Source organism: Geotrypetes seraphini, chromosome 3 (assembly GCF_902459505.1).
Source record: "Geotrypetes seraphini chromosome 3, aGeoSer1.1, whole genome shotgun sequence".
Classification (NCBI taxonomy): domain Eukaryota; kingdom Metazoa; phylum Chordata; class Amphibia; order Gymnophiona; family Dermophiidae; genus Geotrypetes; species Geotrypetes seraphini.
This window is the reverse complement of record NC_047086.1, coordinates 372,998,293-373,017,218: the sequence shown is the minus strand read 5'-3', so window position 1 is coordinate 373,017,218 and position 18,926 is coordinate 372,998,293. Positions and strand designations below refer to the sequence as shown.

General features: G+C 38.4%; 1 protein-coding gene across 2 annotated transcripts in view; it reads left to right on the top strand.

Annotated features, from left to right (window-relative positions):
- The window catches only part of EML6 (EMAP like 6), a 523,485-nt gene extending 505,133 nt beyond the window's left edge, over positions 1 to 18,352 (top strand). For both annotated transcript variants that reach the window (XM_033938328.1, XM_033938329.1), the window contains 6 exons: positions 2,608 to 2,780; positions 7,804 to 7,966; positions 10,637 to 10,740; positions 14,941 to 15,094; positions 16,169 to 16,269; positions 16,846 to 18,352. In XM_033938328.1, the coding sequence (XP_033794219.1) occupies positions 2,608 to 2,780; positions 7,804 to 7,966; positions 10,637 to 10,740; positions 14,941 to 15,094; positions 16,169 to 16,269; positions 16,846 to 16,870 (720 nt within the window). In that variant the 3' untranslated portion in view covers positions 16,871 to 18,352. The remainder of the gene's footprint in view (positions 1 to 2,607; positions 2,781 to 7,803; positions 7,967 to 10,636; positions 10,741 to 14,940; positions 15,095 to 16,168; positions 16,270 to 16,845) is intronic.
- The last annotated feature ends 574 nt before the right edge of the window (positions 18,353 to 18,926 follow it).

The window sequence follows — 18,926 nt, the reverse complement described above, 5'->3', positions numbered from 1 at the left end:
GAATGCTCTTTATATTTTTCAAGGTTGATCTGGGTCTTATCTTTTCTCCACCTACATTCTAAAGATCGAAGCTGTTTTTTTAATAAGGACAAGTTCTACCGTAAACCAGGCATTCGATTGTTTTCGTGCTGAAATGAATCTTCTTTGAGTCGGTGCTAATTCATCTAATAGAAGCTTTGTGGATAAATTCCATTGGGATAGGAGATTGTCCAAAGAGCTGGCTTTTAGGTCTGAAAGATTTAGTTTAAAAGCTGAAGTAATTGAGTTTGAGGATTGATTGTTAAAATCTCTATACTTAAAGGTATGAGGAATTACATGCACTTTGCTAGATGAAGTTATGTGTGTTATAGGGACTAAGTAATGATCTGACCACAGAACTGGGATCCTGTCAGATAATTGCGAGTTGCAGAAGAAGGAATTAAGACCATATCAACTGTATGTCCTGCTTGATGCGTTGGGACTGTTAATATTGGACATAAATCAAGCTGGTTAATGTAAGAAAAAATTTATTTAGTGTAAATATTGCTAGGTTCGTCAAAATGAATATTAAAATCACCAAGAATCAAAGGAAGAACCAAAATCAAACAGAAGTGATTGTAGTTGAGTGAGGAGAAGCGTGTCTAACTTTGATCTGATCTGAATAGTGAATTGTAAGAATTTGATTGAAGAGTTAGCTGGGGAATATTCAGTGCCTAATGCTTTCGAATCACGAAAAATAACTGCTAACCCTCCTCCACGTTTAAGGCGGTGATGGTTGTAGAGTAAAGAGAATCCAGGGGGACAGGTATAAGAAAGATAAGCTTCTTCCCCTTCAGTAAGCCATGTTTCAGTTAAACATAATACGTCATAAGAATATTGGACAATTAAATCTTTGAGTAGGTGATATTTGGTTTTGAGAGAGCGGATATTAATTAAGCCTATTTTGATTTGATTGATCACTGGGTCTAATGAGGTCATGTTTGTGTTGAGGGAGACTATTTGATGAGGTACCAAAGAAATATCTAGACGTTCCGTAGGTCGAAAAGGGGCAAAACTTCTATCTGGCTTACATGGTTGATGCCCACAAACAACAGGAATGTTTGAGGGGAGAATATCCATTTTTAAAACGCTATTAGAATTAATCAAACAGTGTTTTAGATTAAAATGAGCTGGATAAAAGTGTAAAAAAAAGAGTGAAGCTGACACCGTAAGTAAGAAGATGATTTTAAAAGACTTACTTAATAGAATCGCAGAATTTTCCCTGGCGTCCAGCAGTCGCACACAAAGGAGTGCACTAAGGAGCAGGACCTGCTCCTTAAGCGCGCTCCTTAGGTATGCACCGCAAGGAGCCTGAATTTAAGTAGCATGTACCGGGATCAGGAGGCAGAGTCCACAATGAGCCGCCGCTGTGCGGCGGCAGACAAGCCTTGGGTAAGACTGTTAAAAAGAGATTAAAAGCAGAATAAAAACAACTACATAAAACACTTGAAACATAAATTACAATTTAAAATAATCTTTAAAAAATAACTTGTGCAATTCAAAGTGGAAGCCAAAAGCACAATATGTCAAGGATGGAAAAAACCTCAGATACAAGCCCCTCCCACCATCCACGAATGGATATAAGGTGTTCAGGTTAAAACTTCATATCAAAGACACATCATATATGTTGGATTCTGTACCACCCATTTTGTTTCCATCCAGGGCAGGATTAACCAATAGGCCAAGTAGGCACATGCCTAGGGCCTGAAATTGTCAGGGGGGCCCGATGAAGGAGGGCATCAACATTGTTTTTTCCAAACGGTGATGGGCCCCTCCGAAATCAATCGGCAATGCGGGGCCACTCCCCCCTCCCCCCTCCCCCCCCGATTGGCAACGCGGGTCCCATCCCAATCGGCAACGTGCCCTCCCACAACGCAGTCCCCCCACCCCATCGACGGAAAGTAAGACAAGCAAGCAACGCGAGTAAGAAAGGCAACGGGAACTGTAATTGTGCAAGCGGTGCTGCTTGCCCAAAGCTTCCCTCTGACGCAGTTTCCTGTTTCCGCCTGGGCGCAGGGTGGGGCGGGGCTGGGGGCCCAGTGTACTTGGGTGCCTAGGGGCCCTTGACAAATTAATCCTGCCCTGTTCCATCTATACATCTATGATTTCTAAATGTTCTAATGCGTGCTTATTAGATGTTTCGTAGGTATTATGCTGACATTGTAGTATATCTCTGTTATTTGAATTTCAGTGCTGTTAAATGTGTACATTTTTGATACTGTTTCATGGTAGTCCTATTATTAGGTTTCAATTTGCTGATTTTGAGTTTACCTAATTTAGGGGTCCTTTAAGTGCTTTTAACCGATTTAGCACATGCTAAATGATTAGCGCATGCTAAATTCTAAGGTGCCCATAGAATATAATGGGTGCCTTAGCATTTAGTGCACATTAATTTGGTTCGCACACCTTAGTTAAAACACACCTTATTGTATATATGTTTTTACTTGGTCATTTTACTATTGTTATGCTGTTAACAACATTGTAAGTTTTATTTAAACTTGGGTGAATCACTTTGTAAAAGTAGTTAATAAATCCCAATAAATGAAATTGTCATCTGAAATGTTCAGAAAACATTTGGTTTTTATACAGAAAATGCTGAACAAAGTCACTGTAGGGTATGCTGCAAGCTGTGCTGCCTACAGCCCTGATGGTGAGATGGCCACTGTTGGAATGAAAAATGGAGAATTCGTCATCCTTCTTGTAAGCTCTCTTAAGGTTTGGGGCAGGAAGAGAGACCGAAAATCGGTGATCCAGGATATCAGGTATTGTGGAACACAGTTATAGCTGGATGATTGAGAGAGGGTATATAAGATTTAATTAAAAAGTTGCTTAGCATTTCAGATCAGTTTTGGTTGGACTTTTCCTATGGTAAATGATTTTTCACTTATTTTAGGGTAAAAATGTTGTAATTGCCTCACAAAAGGCCCCTTTTACAAAGCCACAGTAATGATTCCTGTGCAGCAAATGTGACATAGCCCATTCAGTTCCTATGGGCTGTGTCTTATTTGCTGTGCTGTGATCAAAATAGTTTTTATGGGAGCAGTTTTTGAAAGGATCTAACAGGCTAACTAAGAAGCTCCCAAAAGTGAAAATGATCCCACATAAAAGGACCCATCTACAATCAAACGTCTCTTTCCCATTTTTGGTCCAATCATTCACAAACTTATCGCGAACAGTCTATCCACAAGCCTGATGCCAAAAGCGTAGAAAAAATCAATTATTCGACCTATCATAAAGAACTGTTCTGCTTCTCTGGCTGATGAAACAAATTATCAACCCATAGCCAACCTTTCATTTCTAAGCTGACCAAAAAAGTAGTCTTTAATCAAATAACAGACTACATCGAAAAAACACAAACACTTCACCCAAATCAGATAGGTTTCAGAACGCACCACTCGACTGAACACTCAACTACTATACTCTACTTTCTGGATCACCATAAGGCAGTACTCCTCATTTCCCTTGATCTAGCCTCAGCTTTCAATACCATCGACCATTCTCTCCTACTTAATAGACTAGCTTCAATTGGTATTTCCGATACTGTCCTTAACTGATTCCGTTTGTACTTTACAGATCGCTCATCAATAGTGACTTTCAAAAATTCATCCTCCACTTCCTTTACTACTTTTGGAATTCCCAAGGACTCGATTTTCTCTCCCCTCCTTTTCAACATTTTCTTGGCATCATTAATGACATTAAGCCAATCAATTGGATTTTCAGTGTATGCCTATGCAGACGACATCCAGCTCTTGTACCCGCTAAACACAGAAAATCCATATGACATAACAACAATAACCTCTAAACTTGAACAGATTAGCAATTGGATGAGTGAAAATATGCTGTCCCTAAATATCTCCAAATCAAAACCAATGCTATTCCCATGGAAGGAAGGACTCTCATTAACAACTTCGATTAAACTAAACAACGTCCTTCTGGAAGAGGTAAAAAACCATTACAATCTTAGGGGTAGTGATAGATCAGAAATTAAAATATTATGACCAAATAAGTTTAATAGTTAAAAATTGTTTTTTCAAACTTAGGATGATTAGGTCACTCTCAAAGGTCTTGCAACCTGCGACATTAAATGTCTTAATGCACTCCCTCGTGATCTCAAAATTAGATTACTATAATTCCCTTTACAAAGGCGTGTCACAAAGAGAAATCAGACACTCGCAAATCATACAAAATACTGCAATATAAATCATTACAAACTCAAGGAAATTTGACTATGTCACCCCCCCCTTTTTTTAAATGCACATTGGTTACCAATCTCCCACAGAATCACCTATAAAATAGCCCTCCTAACCTTTAAAATCCAACAGTCCAAACTTCCTGCATTTTTGGATAAACTCTTAATTCCACACACAATCCCAAGGTCACTTAGATCAATGAACTAACACCTCTTATCCATTCCGTCACTAAAAATCATAAATACGAGACGGGCTGAAATCGTTTCGATTACTGCTCCCCAATTATGGAACTATCTGCCAATCCAACTTTAGGCGGAAATTAGTTTAGAGAAATTCAAAGGTTTGCTGAAAAGTTTTATTTATAAAGATGCTTTTGAAAAATAATGAGCTTTTTCCCATAAGACCTACTTTTTCTTCTTATTTGTTGGTTAGGTACTTTTAGGTAAAACCATTTCTCTAGGTAGTTTTAAACCCCTCCCTAATGTTTTTCCTTTTCTATGTGCTTTTTCTGACAAATTGTACTTTCTACCTTTTTTTCCTCTCCCTTTAAGTATGTCTAGGTGTGTATCTGTCGTTTAAGGTGCTAAATGTATATTTTATTTTTGTAAATTGCTTAGAAATTTTTTTGGTAAGCATTTTATCAAATTTTAAATAAAATTTGAAAACTTAAACTTCATTGTAGACCCACACTACAGTCATGTGAAAAAATTAGGGCACCCCATGAAATATTCAGTTCTTTATTAAGAAATGTTCACATATCAATGTCAAATCTTTTTTTTTTTATCTCTGGAAAAGAAAGTGATGCAATTGCACGTAAGCAACAAAAATTTTCCTTGATTTACTCATGAAAGAAAAGATATCCACAAAAATGTATATTCTAACTGAGGAATAAATTAGGACACCCAATACTCTAATAGCTAGCGTTACCCCCTTTGGCTGAAATAACTGCAGTGAGACACTTCTTGTAGCCATCTACTAGTCTGTAACATCGGTCTGAGGAAAGTTTGGCCCACTCCTCAATGCAGAATTCTTTCAGCTATGAGATGTTTGAGGGTTTTTTGTATATATTGCCAATTTCAAATCATCCCACAGCATCTCAATGGGATTAAGATCAGAGCTTTGACTTGGCCACTCCAGGACTCTCCATTTCTTAGTTTTCAGCCAGTCCAGGGTCCAGTTCCGCTTCCCAACCCCCCTCCCAACCTATACAGCATCTGTCCTTCTCTGCCTTTTCAACCCCTTCCCAGCCCCTGCAGCATCTGTCCTTCCTTGCATTCCCAGCCCATGCAGCATATGTTCTTCTCTCCCTTCCCAACCCTAGGTCCCCAGCAGGATCCTGTGGCATGACCTTTCTTTCTAGCTCCTGACTCTCCCACCTACCTCCTCCCCAGCTGCTGTAATTTTAAATCTTCTGGCAGTTGGCAGCAGCAACGAGATGAGCCTTCTGCAGTTGGCTTGCCCCGGATGCCTTCATTCTGCCACATCGCGCCTACATGGGAACAGGAAGTTGCTGTAGAATGAAGACTTCTGGAGCAGGCAGGGGGGGGCTTGGTTCACAGCCTGGTAGGGAATGGGACTGAGTGCAGGGCAGGGAGGGAGGGGGACAGAACCTGGCAGGGCAGGAACTTGAATTTTAAGCCGCCCGACTTATATTTGAGTCAACCATTTTTCCTCCTTTTTGGGGGGAAAATGGGTGTCTCGACTTATGTTCGGATCGACTTATATTCAAGTATATACAGTACAGCAACTCTCTAGTCTCAGGTCTTCTGCTCTGCCATCAGCTGCATGATTCATATTCTGTGAGAGCCCCTATACTCATGTTACCCCTCTCCTAAAGTCACTTCATTGGCTTCCCATCTATTTCTGAATAAAATTCAAACTCCTGTTACTGACTTACTTAGCTGCCCCTCACTATTTCTCTTTGCTTATCTCCCACCAGTTAGCAGAGATAGCGCTGTAAACAGGCTGCTTGTGGTCAGCTCCGACAGGGCATTTCTTCTGCTGCATCACTTCTGATGCAGCAAAGGAAAGGCCCTGTTGGGGCTGGCCATGAGCAGCCTGTTTACAACACTGTCTCTGATGACTGGCTGCCACTGCTGCCCTGGGATCAAAGCACAATCCTATCTACCTGGGTCTGAGACTGTATAGCTTTCTGCTATGACACAGTGAATCTACCTGCCTCAAGGCCAATGTGTCCTCATCATCTCAGAGCGACAGCAGCAACCACTGTGAATAATTTGATGTCTGCAGGGTAGCTACTTAGTCTTCAATTCATATGCTCACAAAACACTACTGCATAGATGCATCTTTATCCATGGACACAGCCTTTAGAAAGGCAGTACATTATGTAATAATTATGCCCATGTAAAAAAAAAGAGGATAGAAAAGTTCCATCTGCTTAGCTCATAAATCTGAGCCATCTATAGTCAGTTTTTCACCAGGTTTAAGGTAACCCTCAGCTTTGTAATCACCAATCAATGTCCATGCATCTTCCATGCTTGTCTGTTTATCTGTAATGGGAGTTCTCCATAGACAGCAGGATAATGCAGCCACACTTTATTTTCCTCTAACCATACAAAAATAGAATTTTCTGAACTGCTGTGATATGAACTGACCAGAGAGAGACAGAACTCCACCTAGTATGGGAACACCCATGCATTCTCAGAGGAGCCAAAAGGGTTTCCCTGAGCTAGAGAACTCTGTATATTAGGCTGTATTGGAAGAATGTTTCCAGTCAATGTACACACCAAAAAGTCCAACAGGACAGAGACCCACGGGTGTAAAACAGTACAAAATGAAGTGGGAATGGACAATGAAATCTCCACTGAAGATCACTGATGTAAACCCAACTTCTGCTTGTGTCCTTTTATGAAATAAACAAGTTGGTTTTACATCAGTGATCTTCAGTGGAGTGTTCATTGTCCGTTCCCACTTCCTTTTGTACTGTACTCCAGTCAATGTACTGCATTCCCTGCTGTCTCCAGAGATCCCAAGTAACTTCGTTTTCTCAGCCATCATCTTCTTTTGGCCCAAAATTCTGAACACTTATCTGGATAGCAACATCTATCCATATAAGTCCTGCTGGCCGGGTCATTCTACTGATATTCAGCAACACCGTCCAGATAGTGACACTGATCACCAGTATACTGCAACATCCAGATAGTACAGAGGAGTTGTATAGGTAGACCCTGGGTGGTTCTGGGTATTATCTAGGTACTAACAATATTCAGTCCTAAGATAGCTGATAATTATCCAGAGAACAGGACTGAATATCACTTTTATCTGGATAATGCCGGCACTTACCGCTGTATCCAGATATTTATTATTAGCCATGGTAGTGGAGCTGAATATCTGGATTATATTTAACCCTTTATTTTGCATTGTTGCTCAGAAGTACCATGTGTCTTCTATGGCTTTTATGGGAGATCTGCATCTCCAAATGCCTGTTACTTGGCACTGTTACGTAAAGCATCTGTTTTCACCATCTGCCCATTAAAGGGTCAAATGCTACTGTGGTATTTAAATTTGGGCACCCGTGTTTCCAGGATGATTAGTTCTTGTTAATTTTGTTAATTCTTTTGATTTTGTTTTTCAGAATCAGCCCAGATAATAAATTTTTGGCCGTGGGTTCAGCTGAAAATACTGTTGATTTTTATGACCTTAGCCAAGGTCCAACGTTAAACCGCATAGGCTACTGCAAAGACATTCCAAGTTTTGTTATTCAGATGGATTTTTCAGCCGACAGTAAATATATTCAGGTATAGTTTATATTTGAAGATGGCATAGTACCATCACAGATAAGTCTGAGTGTGGCCAATTGCTCTCCAAAGTAGGAAAATTTAACAGGCCTAACATTATTGTATGCACTTAAATGGGATCTTATAAAATTAGGTACTTTTACAGAAGGCATGCTCAGAGGAAGAGTGAGGGTGGATTTCTGATTTACACATGCATTTTATAAAATAGGCACATAGACTACCATATTACCCCATGTATAGGCCGCGGCCTATACATGGGTTTTACAATCACCTGCAGTGGGTGCGGCTTCCTTATATGGGGGAGCCTATTTGAAGACATCATAGATAAGCCACCCCATTATAAGATCAGCCACGGAGTCCCCTGTACCTGCAGCTCCCTTCTGGACAGCTATGGCTGCCTCCTGCCTCGTTGCGGCCAGTGGTGCTGGGCAGGAGCGATCTTTTCAGCATCCAGCCAGCCCTGCGCTGCTTCCTCTATGCTTGTGCCAGTGCTGATTTCAGGAGAGTCTCCAATTTATTTGTTCCCTCACTTTAAAAAAAACTCAAGAAGAGGAGTAAAGAAAGGAATATCAGATGAAACTGAAAGAAGCCAAGAAAGAGATACGTCTAGCGAAAGCGCAAGTGTAAGAGCAAATGGCTTGAAATGTAAAAAAGGAGACAAACATTTTTTCAGATATGTTAGTGAAAGGAGGAAAGCAAAAAATGGAAGTGCGAGACTGAAAGAAGGAAAAAAGCTAATGTGCTAAACAAATACTATACTGAAAATCCTGGAGAGGGACCACTATTAACTTGCAAAGTTACATGTGAGAATGGAGAGGATGCCATGCCTTTCATGGAAGAAAGTGTTCATGAACAACTTGAAGGTAGATAAAGCCATGGGATTGGATGAGATCCATCTCGGGATACTGAGGATGCTCAAGAGACGTTCTGGCAGGTCCTCTTAAAAATGTGTTCAATAAATCCTTGGAGATGGGAGAGATTCCATGGGACTGGAGAAGAGTGGATGTGGTCTGTTTTCACAAAAGTGATCACAGAGATGAAGCGGAAACTACAGACTGGTAAGCCTCACTTCAGTTAATGGAAAAATAATGGAAGTGTTGCTGAAGGAAAGAATAGTGAATATCCAAAGCAACATGGTTTTACTAAAGGTAAATCATGCCAAATTAGTTTGACTGAATTCTTTGTCTGGGCGACCAGAGAATTGGATCAAGGACGTGCACTAGATTTCAGCAAAACCTTTGATATGTTTCCTCATAGGAGGCTCTTGAATAAACTTGAGAGGTTGAAATTAAAACCCAAAGTGGTGAACTGGATTAGAAACTGGTTGACAGACATCAGAGAGCAGTAGTTAATAGAACTCACTCAGAAGAAGAAAAGGTAATTAGTGGAGCGCCTCAAGTATCAGTACTGTGACCATTTCTGTTTAATATGTTTGCGAATAACTTTGTTAGAAGGTTAAGGTTTTCCATTTTATGGATGATACTAAGATTTGTAGCAGAGTAGACATCCCAGAGGGAGTGGAAAACATGATAAAGGAGCTGTAAACATTAGAAGAATAGTCTAACGTCTAGCAACTAAAATTCAATGTAAAGAAGTGCAAAGTGATGCACTTGGCGAGGAGAATCTGAGGGAGCTGTATGTGCTGGGAGGTGAGAGGCTGACATGCATGGCCTGGGAGAGTGTCTGAGGATGATAGTATCTGAGGATCTGTAGGCGATGAAACAGTGTGACAAGGTGGTGTCTGTAGCCAGAAGGATGCTGGACAGTATAGAGAAAGATATAACCAGCACAAAAGAAAGGAGGTATTGATGCACCTGTATTTGTCATTGGTGTGGCCACATTTGAAGTATTGTGTTCAGTTTTGGAGGCTGTATCTGGCAAAGGATATAAGAAGATTTTAAGCAGTCCAGAGGAAGGCAATGAAAATGGTAGGATGTTTGCACCAAAGGCCATACAAGAAGAGACTGGAAGACCTGAATATGTATGCTCTACAGAGGAGGGACAGGGGAGACATGATACAGATATTTAAATGCTTGAAAGGTAGTAATATAGAATCAAATCTTTTGGTAAAACTAGCGGGCATAAATTGAGGTTGTGGGGTGGTAGGCTTAGGAGTAATATTCAGAAATTATTTTTCATGGAGAGGGTGACTGATACCTGGAATGCCCTCCTGAAGGAGGTGGTGAAGAGGAAAACAGTGATGGAATAAAAAAAATAAACATGGGATGAATATAGAGGATCTATTAGAAATTGAATGGTATAAATTGATGAACTAAGGCCGGTACTGGGCAGACTTGCATGGTCTGTGTCCCGTATATGGCAGCTCGATTTAGAATGGGCTGGGGAGGACTTTGACTGGAATTACAATAATTTGGAACATGAGGATGGTGCTGTGCAGACTTTATGGTCTGTATTCCACAAACAAAGAAATGATTTGGATAGGTTGAAGTGAGCTTCAATGGCAACTCCAGTAACTGAAACCTAAGGACAGCACTGGTTGTACTTTATGGTCTATGGCCCAGAAATAACAAAGATGAAAAGACAATTTAATTTAATCATGAATTTATAATGTGTGTAAATATTGGGTAGACTGGATGGACTGTTCAGGTCTTTATCTGCTGTCATTTACTATGTTTCTATGTTTAATTTTGTGTTTTTTTTCACCTCTAGGTATCAACTGGTGCCTACAAACGTCAAGTTCATGAGGTGCCATCAGGAAAGCAGATGACAGAGCTTGCACTAATAGAGAAGATAACATGGGCCACCTGGACGAGGTAATTGCAAAGATTGGTTTTACTGCAAATAAGTATACTCTGCCATTTCAGTAAGTACAGACAAATCCCTGGCTATCTCTAAACTATCAACCCTAGACCCAGCCTCAGGCAAAATTTTGAGAAGACCCCTGGCAACCAAGTTTTTTGTTCATAGCTTCATAAATAAGCCTCAAATGTTTTCCCCACTGAACTGGGTAAACTAATTGTTACCAAAAGATCAAAAGGATGATTTACTAGTGGACGGGTTGATAGTTACCTTACTACTGAGAATGGAGCTACTTTAATCCATTTTAGTCCTTCATGTCTAAAAGCTTTGCTTAGCTAAAGAGTCAGCTTGCAGAAAAATCTCCCTTTGAGTATCATATGATTCAGTGTTTCTCATGTCCTACAAATCTGGATTTCAGGATAATCACAATGAATATGAATAAGATAGAAATTTGCATGCATTGATTTCATTGTAGATATCCTGAAAACCAGACTGGTAAGAAGTGTACTACTGCAGAGAGCCAGTTCAATAATGGCATTTTGGTGCCAATATTTCATTATAGAATATCAGTACAAGTTGGCATTGACATACCTACATTTAGGTGCAACCGTGTACACCACGTCTATGGCTCTTGGAAGCTGGTGTACCTAAGTGTGCCATGCAGTGTGTATAACTGTTAGTATTCTATAAGGTAGCACCCGGCCCATAGTCCACCTGGGCAGCCAAAATCCATGCAAGACTTACACCCTTAATGGCAAGATCCTAACAAGAACTGAAGCAGAACGAGACTTAGGGGTGATCGTCAGTGAGAACATGAAGACTGCCAATCAAGTGGAGCAAGCTTCATCCAAGGCAAGGCAAATCATAGGTTGCATACGCAGGAGTTTCATCAGCCGTAAGCCTGAAGTCATTATGCCATTGTATAGATCCAAGGTGAGGCCTCACCTGGAATACTGTGTGCAATTCTGGAGGCCGCATTACCGTAAGGATGTGCTGAAACTGGAGTCGGTCCAGAGAATGGCCACCCGGATGGTCTCAGGACTCAAGGATCTCCCGTATGAGGAACGGCTGGATAAGTTGCAGTTGTACTCACTCGAGGAACGCAGAGAGAGGGGTGACATGATCGAGACATTCAAGTATCTCATGGGCCGCATCGAGGTGGAAGAAGATATCTTGTTTTTCAAGGGTCCCGCGGCAACAAGGGGGCATCCGTGGAAAATCAGAGGCGGGAAACTGCACGGGGACACCAGGAAATTCTTTTTCACTGAAAGGGTGGTTGATCGCTGGAATAGTCTTCCACTTCAGGTTATTGAGGCCAGCAGTGTGCCTGATTTTAAGGCCAAATGGGATAGACACGTGGGATCTATTCACAGAGAAAGGTAGGGGAGGGTCATTGGGGTGGGCAGACTAGATGGGCCGTGGCCCTTATCTGCCATCTATTTCTATGTTTCTATGTATGTCCTCCTTGTACTTAATATGCTACTTTATGGAATAGCACTTAGAGCTTTTAAGCCTAGTGTTTTGCAGTAGAGTGATTGTATATTGCGTACAGAACAGGAGAGTCACCTCCACGAGTCAATTGCAAACAAACAGTGGAGACGCCCAAAGAAAACAGGTGAGCTAATGTGTTTCATGACTCTGCTTTATTCACTCAATGACTCGACATATACATGTTTCGGCCCAATCGGCCTGTATCAGGGGCCTTATGCTTAGCAGAAACACAGATGAGATTTATCAAATCAATAACTTGGCCCACTTTATATAATAAGCATGTGTGAGCTAAAAAAAAAACACTTCACTGAGAATGCCAGCTTGTGTTATTGCAATGAGTGTTTTTTAAGCTCACACACGCTTATTATATAAAATTGGCCAAGTTATTGATACATTGGATGAGTCAATTAAAATTAACGAAAAAAAAACTATTGTTAAAGGTCACGGAAATGTGTGAGCAATGGAACTCTTTACATTTGTCTTGGTGGGGGAGAGTCCATACAGTTAAAATGATTTTGCCTGTAGTTTGTTACCAAATGGGAATGTTGCCAGTATATTTTCAGAAGTCCTTTTATAAAAAGTTAAATAGTATTCTCACTAAATTTATTTGGCTAGGGAAAAAAGCAAGAATTGCTCTAGTATCTCTACAAAAATCAATTGCAGAGGGTGGGGTAAATTTTCCAAATTTCTATTGGTATCATCAAGCCTATATTATGCAATAAGGTATGTATTGGATCCTCCCTGAGCTCATGGAAACTCTGCCTGATTGGTTGTGGTTGGAATGGAAACTCCTGTTGCCACTGAGACTATGTCATGTTATAAGTATCAAGATGCCTAGATTATATAAGGACAATAGAATTTTATTAGATACTTGGGAAACTATAAAATTTGTAGATAATTTAACACCTATTCCTATATATAAATCTACATCTCAGACTATATGGCTGAACTCCAAGATTGAAATTGGCGGATTTAAGGTCATCTGGAAATATTGGATGATTGGAGGCATACGCACTTTAGATGATGTTATTTCTGATGGTAAGCTGCTTGATTTTTCACAATTGCAACCCAAATTTGGTCTTAATAAAATACAAAATTATAGATGGTTGCAGTTGAAGCACGCCATTCAGGAAGGGTTCCCTGAATGGAAAAATTTGGAGGTTCAAAATAGCTTCCCGGTCTTATGTTTTCAGGTAGACTTCCTGGGTCACCAGGCAATTCAGTGGTATAAATTAATATCTGGATTTTTGAATAAGAAACCAAAAATTGGTCTGCTTGACATTTGGAGCATTGAGATAAAGCATCAAATTACTGCAACTCAATGGCCACGAATTTGGTCTTAGAGGATGAGATGTACAATGTCTGCATCTATGAGACAAACATGGTTTTTCTTATTACATAGAGTATTTTGGACCCAAGTTCGTTTGCATAGAGTAGATAGTTCTAAATCTAATAGATGTTGGCATTGTCATCTGGAAGTTGGGACGTTAAATCATTTACTATACTATTGTCCTTTGATACTAAAATTCTGGAGATCGATTTGGGATCAGGTTAATAATTTATTAAAAAATCCAGTGGCACTATCATATGATACCATTGTATTTGGAACATCTATGAGGGCAAAAAGTCAAATTTCAGTAAATAACAAACTTTTGTTTATAATGACAGGAGTTGCCATACAGCTTATTTTAAAAAATTGGAAAAATTGAGATAGATTAAATTATTCATTCTGGTGGGAATCCCTATGTTATATTTTTAAAATGGAAAAGTTTATGGCCATTCAGAAGGGTTATTATAAAAAATTTATGGAAGTTTGGGAACCATTAACTAAATATTGTAAAGATTGATTTATTTGTATAAATTGGGGAAAACATGCACATCTGGAGAGGGGGGAGGGGGATATGTTTTGGCATTTGTTAAGAAATATAGAAGGGTTGATTACAAGTATTTTTATGAGGTGTTTGTAAATTGGAAAGTGGGTGGGAGAAAATAAGTCTTGTCTTTATTCTATTAAGTATATTGGTCCCAAATTAATTCATTGTTAGAAAATCATGTTGCCCTTTCCTATGATACTATTTTATTTGGTACATCTATGAGATTTAAGAGTCCAATTTCTGCAAATAATAATAAACTTTTACTAATATTGACGGGGGTTGCCATTCAACATATTACTGGAAATTGGAAGGATTATACTAAGCTTAATTATACTTTTTGGTGGAATTCAGTCTGTCATATTTATAAAATGGAGAGAGTGCTTGCTATACAGCAAGGAAATTATAATAATTTTAAAAAGATTTGGGGGCCATTGATTACATATTCTAATGATCAGACACCTTAACCACCCCTTTTTTTATTATATATGGTTATAAGTAGAGTGGGATTGGGATATATGATATTTGTTTTAACTGGTTTATTATTAATGGGTGGGATGGGTGGGGAGGGATTCTTTTATGTTTTGATGATTATAAGTAAGAATGTCAAGTGATTTGTAAAATTTATTTTTGATTGAATATTACACACATGTTGTAAGATATGAAAACGAATAAAGATTTTTTTTTTAAAGTATATTGTGCTGTAATGATAATAATTTATGTAAATGCATCATCTTTTGTGCACAGTTGAAGTTTTAAAACTGAATAAAGAATATTTTAAAAAAAAAATTAACTTGTGATGACACTTCAGACTTGGTATGAGTTGCTAATAGTTGGGGTTTTTTTAAACAGTATTCTAGGAGATGAAGTAATTGGAATCTGGCCAAGGAATGCTGATAAAGCAGACGTGAACTGTGCATGCGTATCCCATGCTGGTTTGAATATAGTTACTGGGGATGATTTTGGCCTTGTAAAACTCTTTGACTTCCCATGCACTGAAAAATTTGTGAGTAAATATTTTTCCTCCCCTCCCCAATTTCCCTTCGATTTTGCATGCTCACTGTTACTAAGATACATCTCCTATAGGAGGACTAAATCTGCCCCTTTCTTTGGAGAGCTTGCAGGACCCTCATTCTCTTCACTGGGGAGTGCACTCATCGATGGTTAGAGCAGTGTATCTCAAACTGTGTGCCTCCTGAGATTTCAGGTGTGCTGCGGTACACTGGGGAGGAGGAGAGGCACCGGCACCAGCTGACTGCCTACAGGCGAGTGGCACGTCCTGTAGGCAATCAGTGGACGCCAACACCTATCCTTCTCTCTGGCCCTCTTTCCATCTGGCACCCCCCACTGGTGTCTCAGGGCATGTCTGGAGGGCCTTCACACACACGCAGACATCGACATGATGATGTCACACATGTGTGTGATGTCATCATGGCAATATCCGCGCACTTCCAGGTGCGTTGAGCCACGGCCACTACCTTTAGTGTGCCGCGGCTAGAGAAAGTTGGTGGGACACTGGGTCAGAGTTACTATTTTCAAGACAGCCAATTTTTATTTATTTATTTATTTTCAAATTTCACAAACATTACAAGATTACTTTTATCCCAGAAATACAGAAAGGAAAATATGTTACAATAATAACTAATATACAAGAAAAATCTAAATTCTTCCTTAGATCAGCATCTATTATGAGGGGAATGGTCATAGAAATAAAAGGAGAAACAATTTGTATGAGACAATAAATGTAATATATTATAACATGTTATAATATATTACATTTATTGTCTCATATTTTAGGATGTATTTGATTATGTAGTATATATTTTTAAATTGTGTTTTGGATTGTGTAGTTTTTAAACTGTTGTAAACTGCATTGATGATTCTATGATGGACCAAGAATGCAAAGCTTAATATTAGATAGATCCTTTGATACTACAGGCCATATACATCATGTTTTAGTGCAAGTGCATGCTACATTTAATTAAAATTGAAAACAATATACTTTAGCATTATTTCATTTGCAGTTGATCATATTAGTGCAACACTAATCCGACTTCAATTGTGTACATTTTTCCAACAGGCCAAACACAAACGCTACTTTGGTCATTCTGCTCATGTGACCAATGTACGATTTTCACATGATGACAAGTATGTAATAAGTACAGGAGGAGATGACTGCAGGTAAAACACTCTAGAATATATAATTATTCTGTTAATAATATTTAAAATACTTATTAACTTCAGTTGCAAGGCATTGTGATAAGTAAAGAATTAGTAAGGAAAAATTATCTCTCTCTACTCAGTCTTAAGATTGGGTGATTGAAAATATAACATGAATGACCGACCTAGATTGGTCTAAAACTATATGAATAAGTTGATTAGTTGTGTTGGCTGGATTTTGGTCTAGGGTGTCTCTCAGTCACTAGATAGAGAGAACGAGTCTGTTCAGAAAAGACAAATGTTTAGATAAGGGATACATATTCTTATTTTATCTGGCATGTATTAAAACATTTGTTTCTAATTTCTCATGCATAGTTTGAGGTTAGATGGTTGTTATCTGTTTTGAATTTAATTTGGTCATTTAAAACTAGAATCTAAATATGAAATTTAATGAAATGTAATTAATATATTTACATTTCATAACTACTTCAGCCACTTGGAAGCATAAATTTCTCACATATTTTGGTTAAAAATAATGTTTTCAGTGCAGTTACCAGGTTAAGAAAGATATTTCATCTATTAACATTTTTTTTCCAGTGTATTTGTTTGGAGATGTCTTTGACAGAAAATCGCTATTACTTGACTGAAGAGGATTGCCAAGTTGTGAATGTTTCAAGAACTCTTAGGCTGCATGAATTCAACATTTTCTAAAATTTCTAGCGTGAATGTATTTAAGAGCTACTGAAATTTTACATGAAACAAAGATCCCAAAAAAATAAGACACTGTATCATAAACAGTTTGAGCCTTGCTAATCCGGTATGAGCTGTACATTAACTTTATTGGAATAAGATAGCCAAATTGGGCATTTCCAGAAAATAGCTTCTAACAAAATATCTAAATGTATAGCATACTCTAAAGAAAAAACTATTCCTTGTTTTTATTGTACCCTTTAATTTGCATTTTTATATCTTACCATGTTTGAAAATCATAGCTATTTCTATCAAGAGAATTAGTATTTGAAACAATTAGTCTTGTTGTTATCTAATGCTAAGTTTGATGCACCTTTAATAATGAAAATTGCACATCTTATAACAATCATGCTATTTTTGCATTTTAGTTTTCATACAAGCCATGTTAAACATAAGAAAAATATAAAACTTATTTAACTCTTATGGTCATCTAAGGCTAGATTTACTGAAATGCATCCTCACATTAGCACACATTATTAGTGAATAATGTATGCCTAAAACAGGGCCTGAGGTAAATAACACATATTAGTGTGTGTTAGCAGTCTTTAGTTAAGCTAGTCTGTGTCTTTTTTATACATGAAGTGCCTTGACAGAATCTCCAGTGACATGGGTCTCATGTCCCATCACTCTCTGCTTTTAACATATGGTGCTATGACTTCATAACTAGAGTGCTTTCAGAGGTCACCCTCTTTTGACAGATTTTATTTCTGCAAAAAATTCAACTAGAAATGTTATTCTACTTTATACATAGCCAACCAATGCTAGAAGCTCACCCTATGATACTAAGTAGTTTGTTGTTTTTTTTAAATTCATCATTGCTTACTTTACTGACCATAATAGGACTTTGCTAGCTTTAGCTATTCTTTGTATCAATCAAACTGACAGAATTTAAATAAAATGTTCTTTTCAAATATCATTCAAGAGAGGACACATTTACTATTAGGAATATTCCGCTAAGAAATATAATCTAGAAATTGATTCACCAGGGGCTCTTTTTCTCTGGGCCTTGCATTTCCTAAAGGGATCAGGTTTTACAGTGCCTGACTAGTGCAAATTCAGCATGATCTTTAAGGGTTGAAAGTCATAATGGGAGCTCCTTTCATATCAAAATCAGATCTTGCAGCAGAGGTTATATTAGCTCTGACCTTGGTACATATTTAAAGATGAGGGGAGAGGTAGTAGGGAGCAAGTCTGACATGAAGAAAAGAAGCTTGAATCTTTATGTCAGGTGAATTTTTTAATTCAGTTTGGAACGCTAAATCTTTTCTTATAATATTAAAAACTTATAACATTTCATAACATTAAGGGCCCCTTTTACAAAGTCATGGTAGCAATTTCTGGTGCAGCAACTTCAATGGAGCCCATAGAAATTGAATGGGCTGTGTTGCATTTTTTTGCATGGGAATCAGTACTGCAGCTTTGCAAAAGGAGCCTTAAACATTTAAAACAATATTTTACTTTTGAATGAAAAAGCATCCTTTAGTCCAAATTTTACAAATCAAAAACGCTGTACTTCTGGATAGATTTTTCTACTATTCTTATGGTTTTGGTTTTTTTTTTTACTGCTGTGAAGGAAGACAGTTTGCACAAGATAAAATTACATGATTACAAGGTCTGTATTAAAAAAAAGCCTTTCTAGCATTTGAATGCATAATGTACAAACAACTTTTATTGAAAACCAATAAAAGTAATACAAAACAGCAAAGAACAGACAGATTACATCTTTTATATCATAACCCCATTATATCTTACTGCCCTCAAACACCCCCCCCCCTTCTGCTACATCTTATTGAATACTATGATAACATCCATACTATAAATGGTAAAAGTACCACTCAGAATCATTGAAGTAAAGTACCTAATGAAAAGATCCAACTAGGTGTGCTGATACTACAGAACACTTCCCCAATCCCTTCCCCTCCATCCCC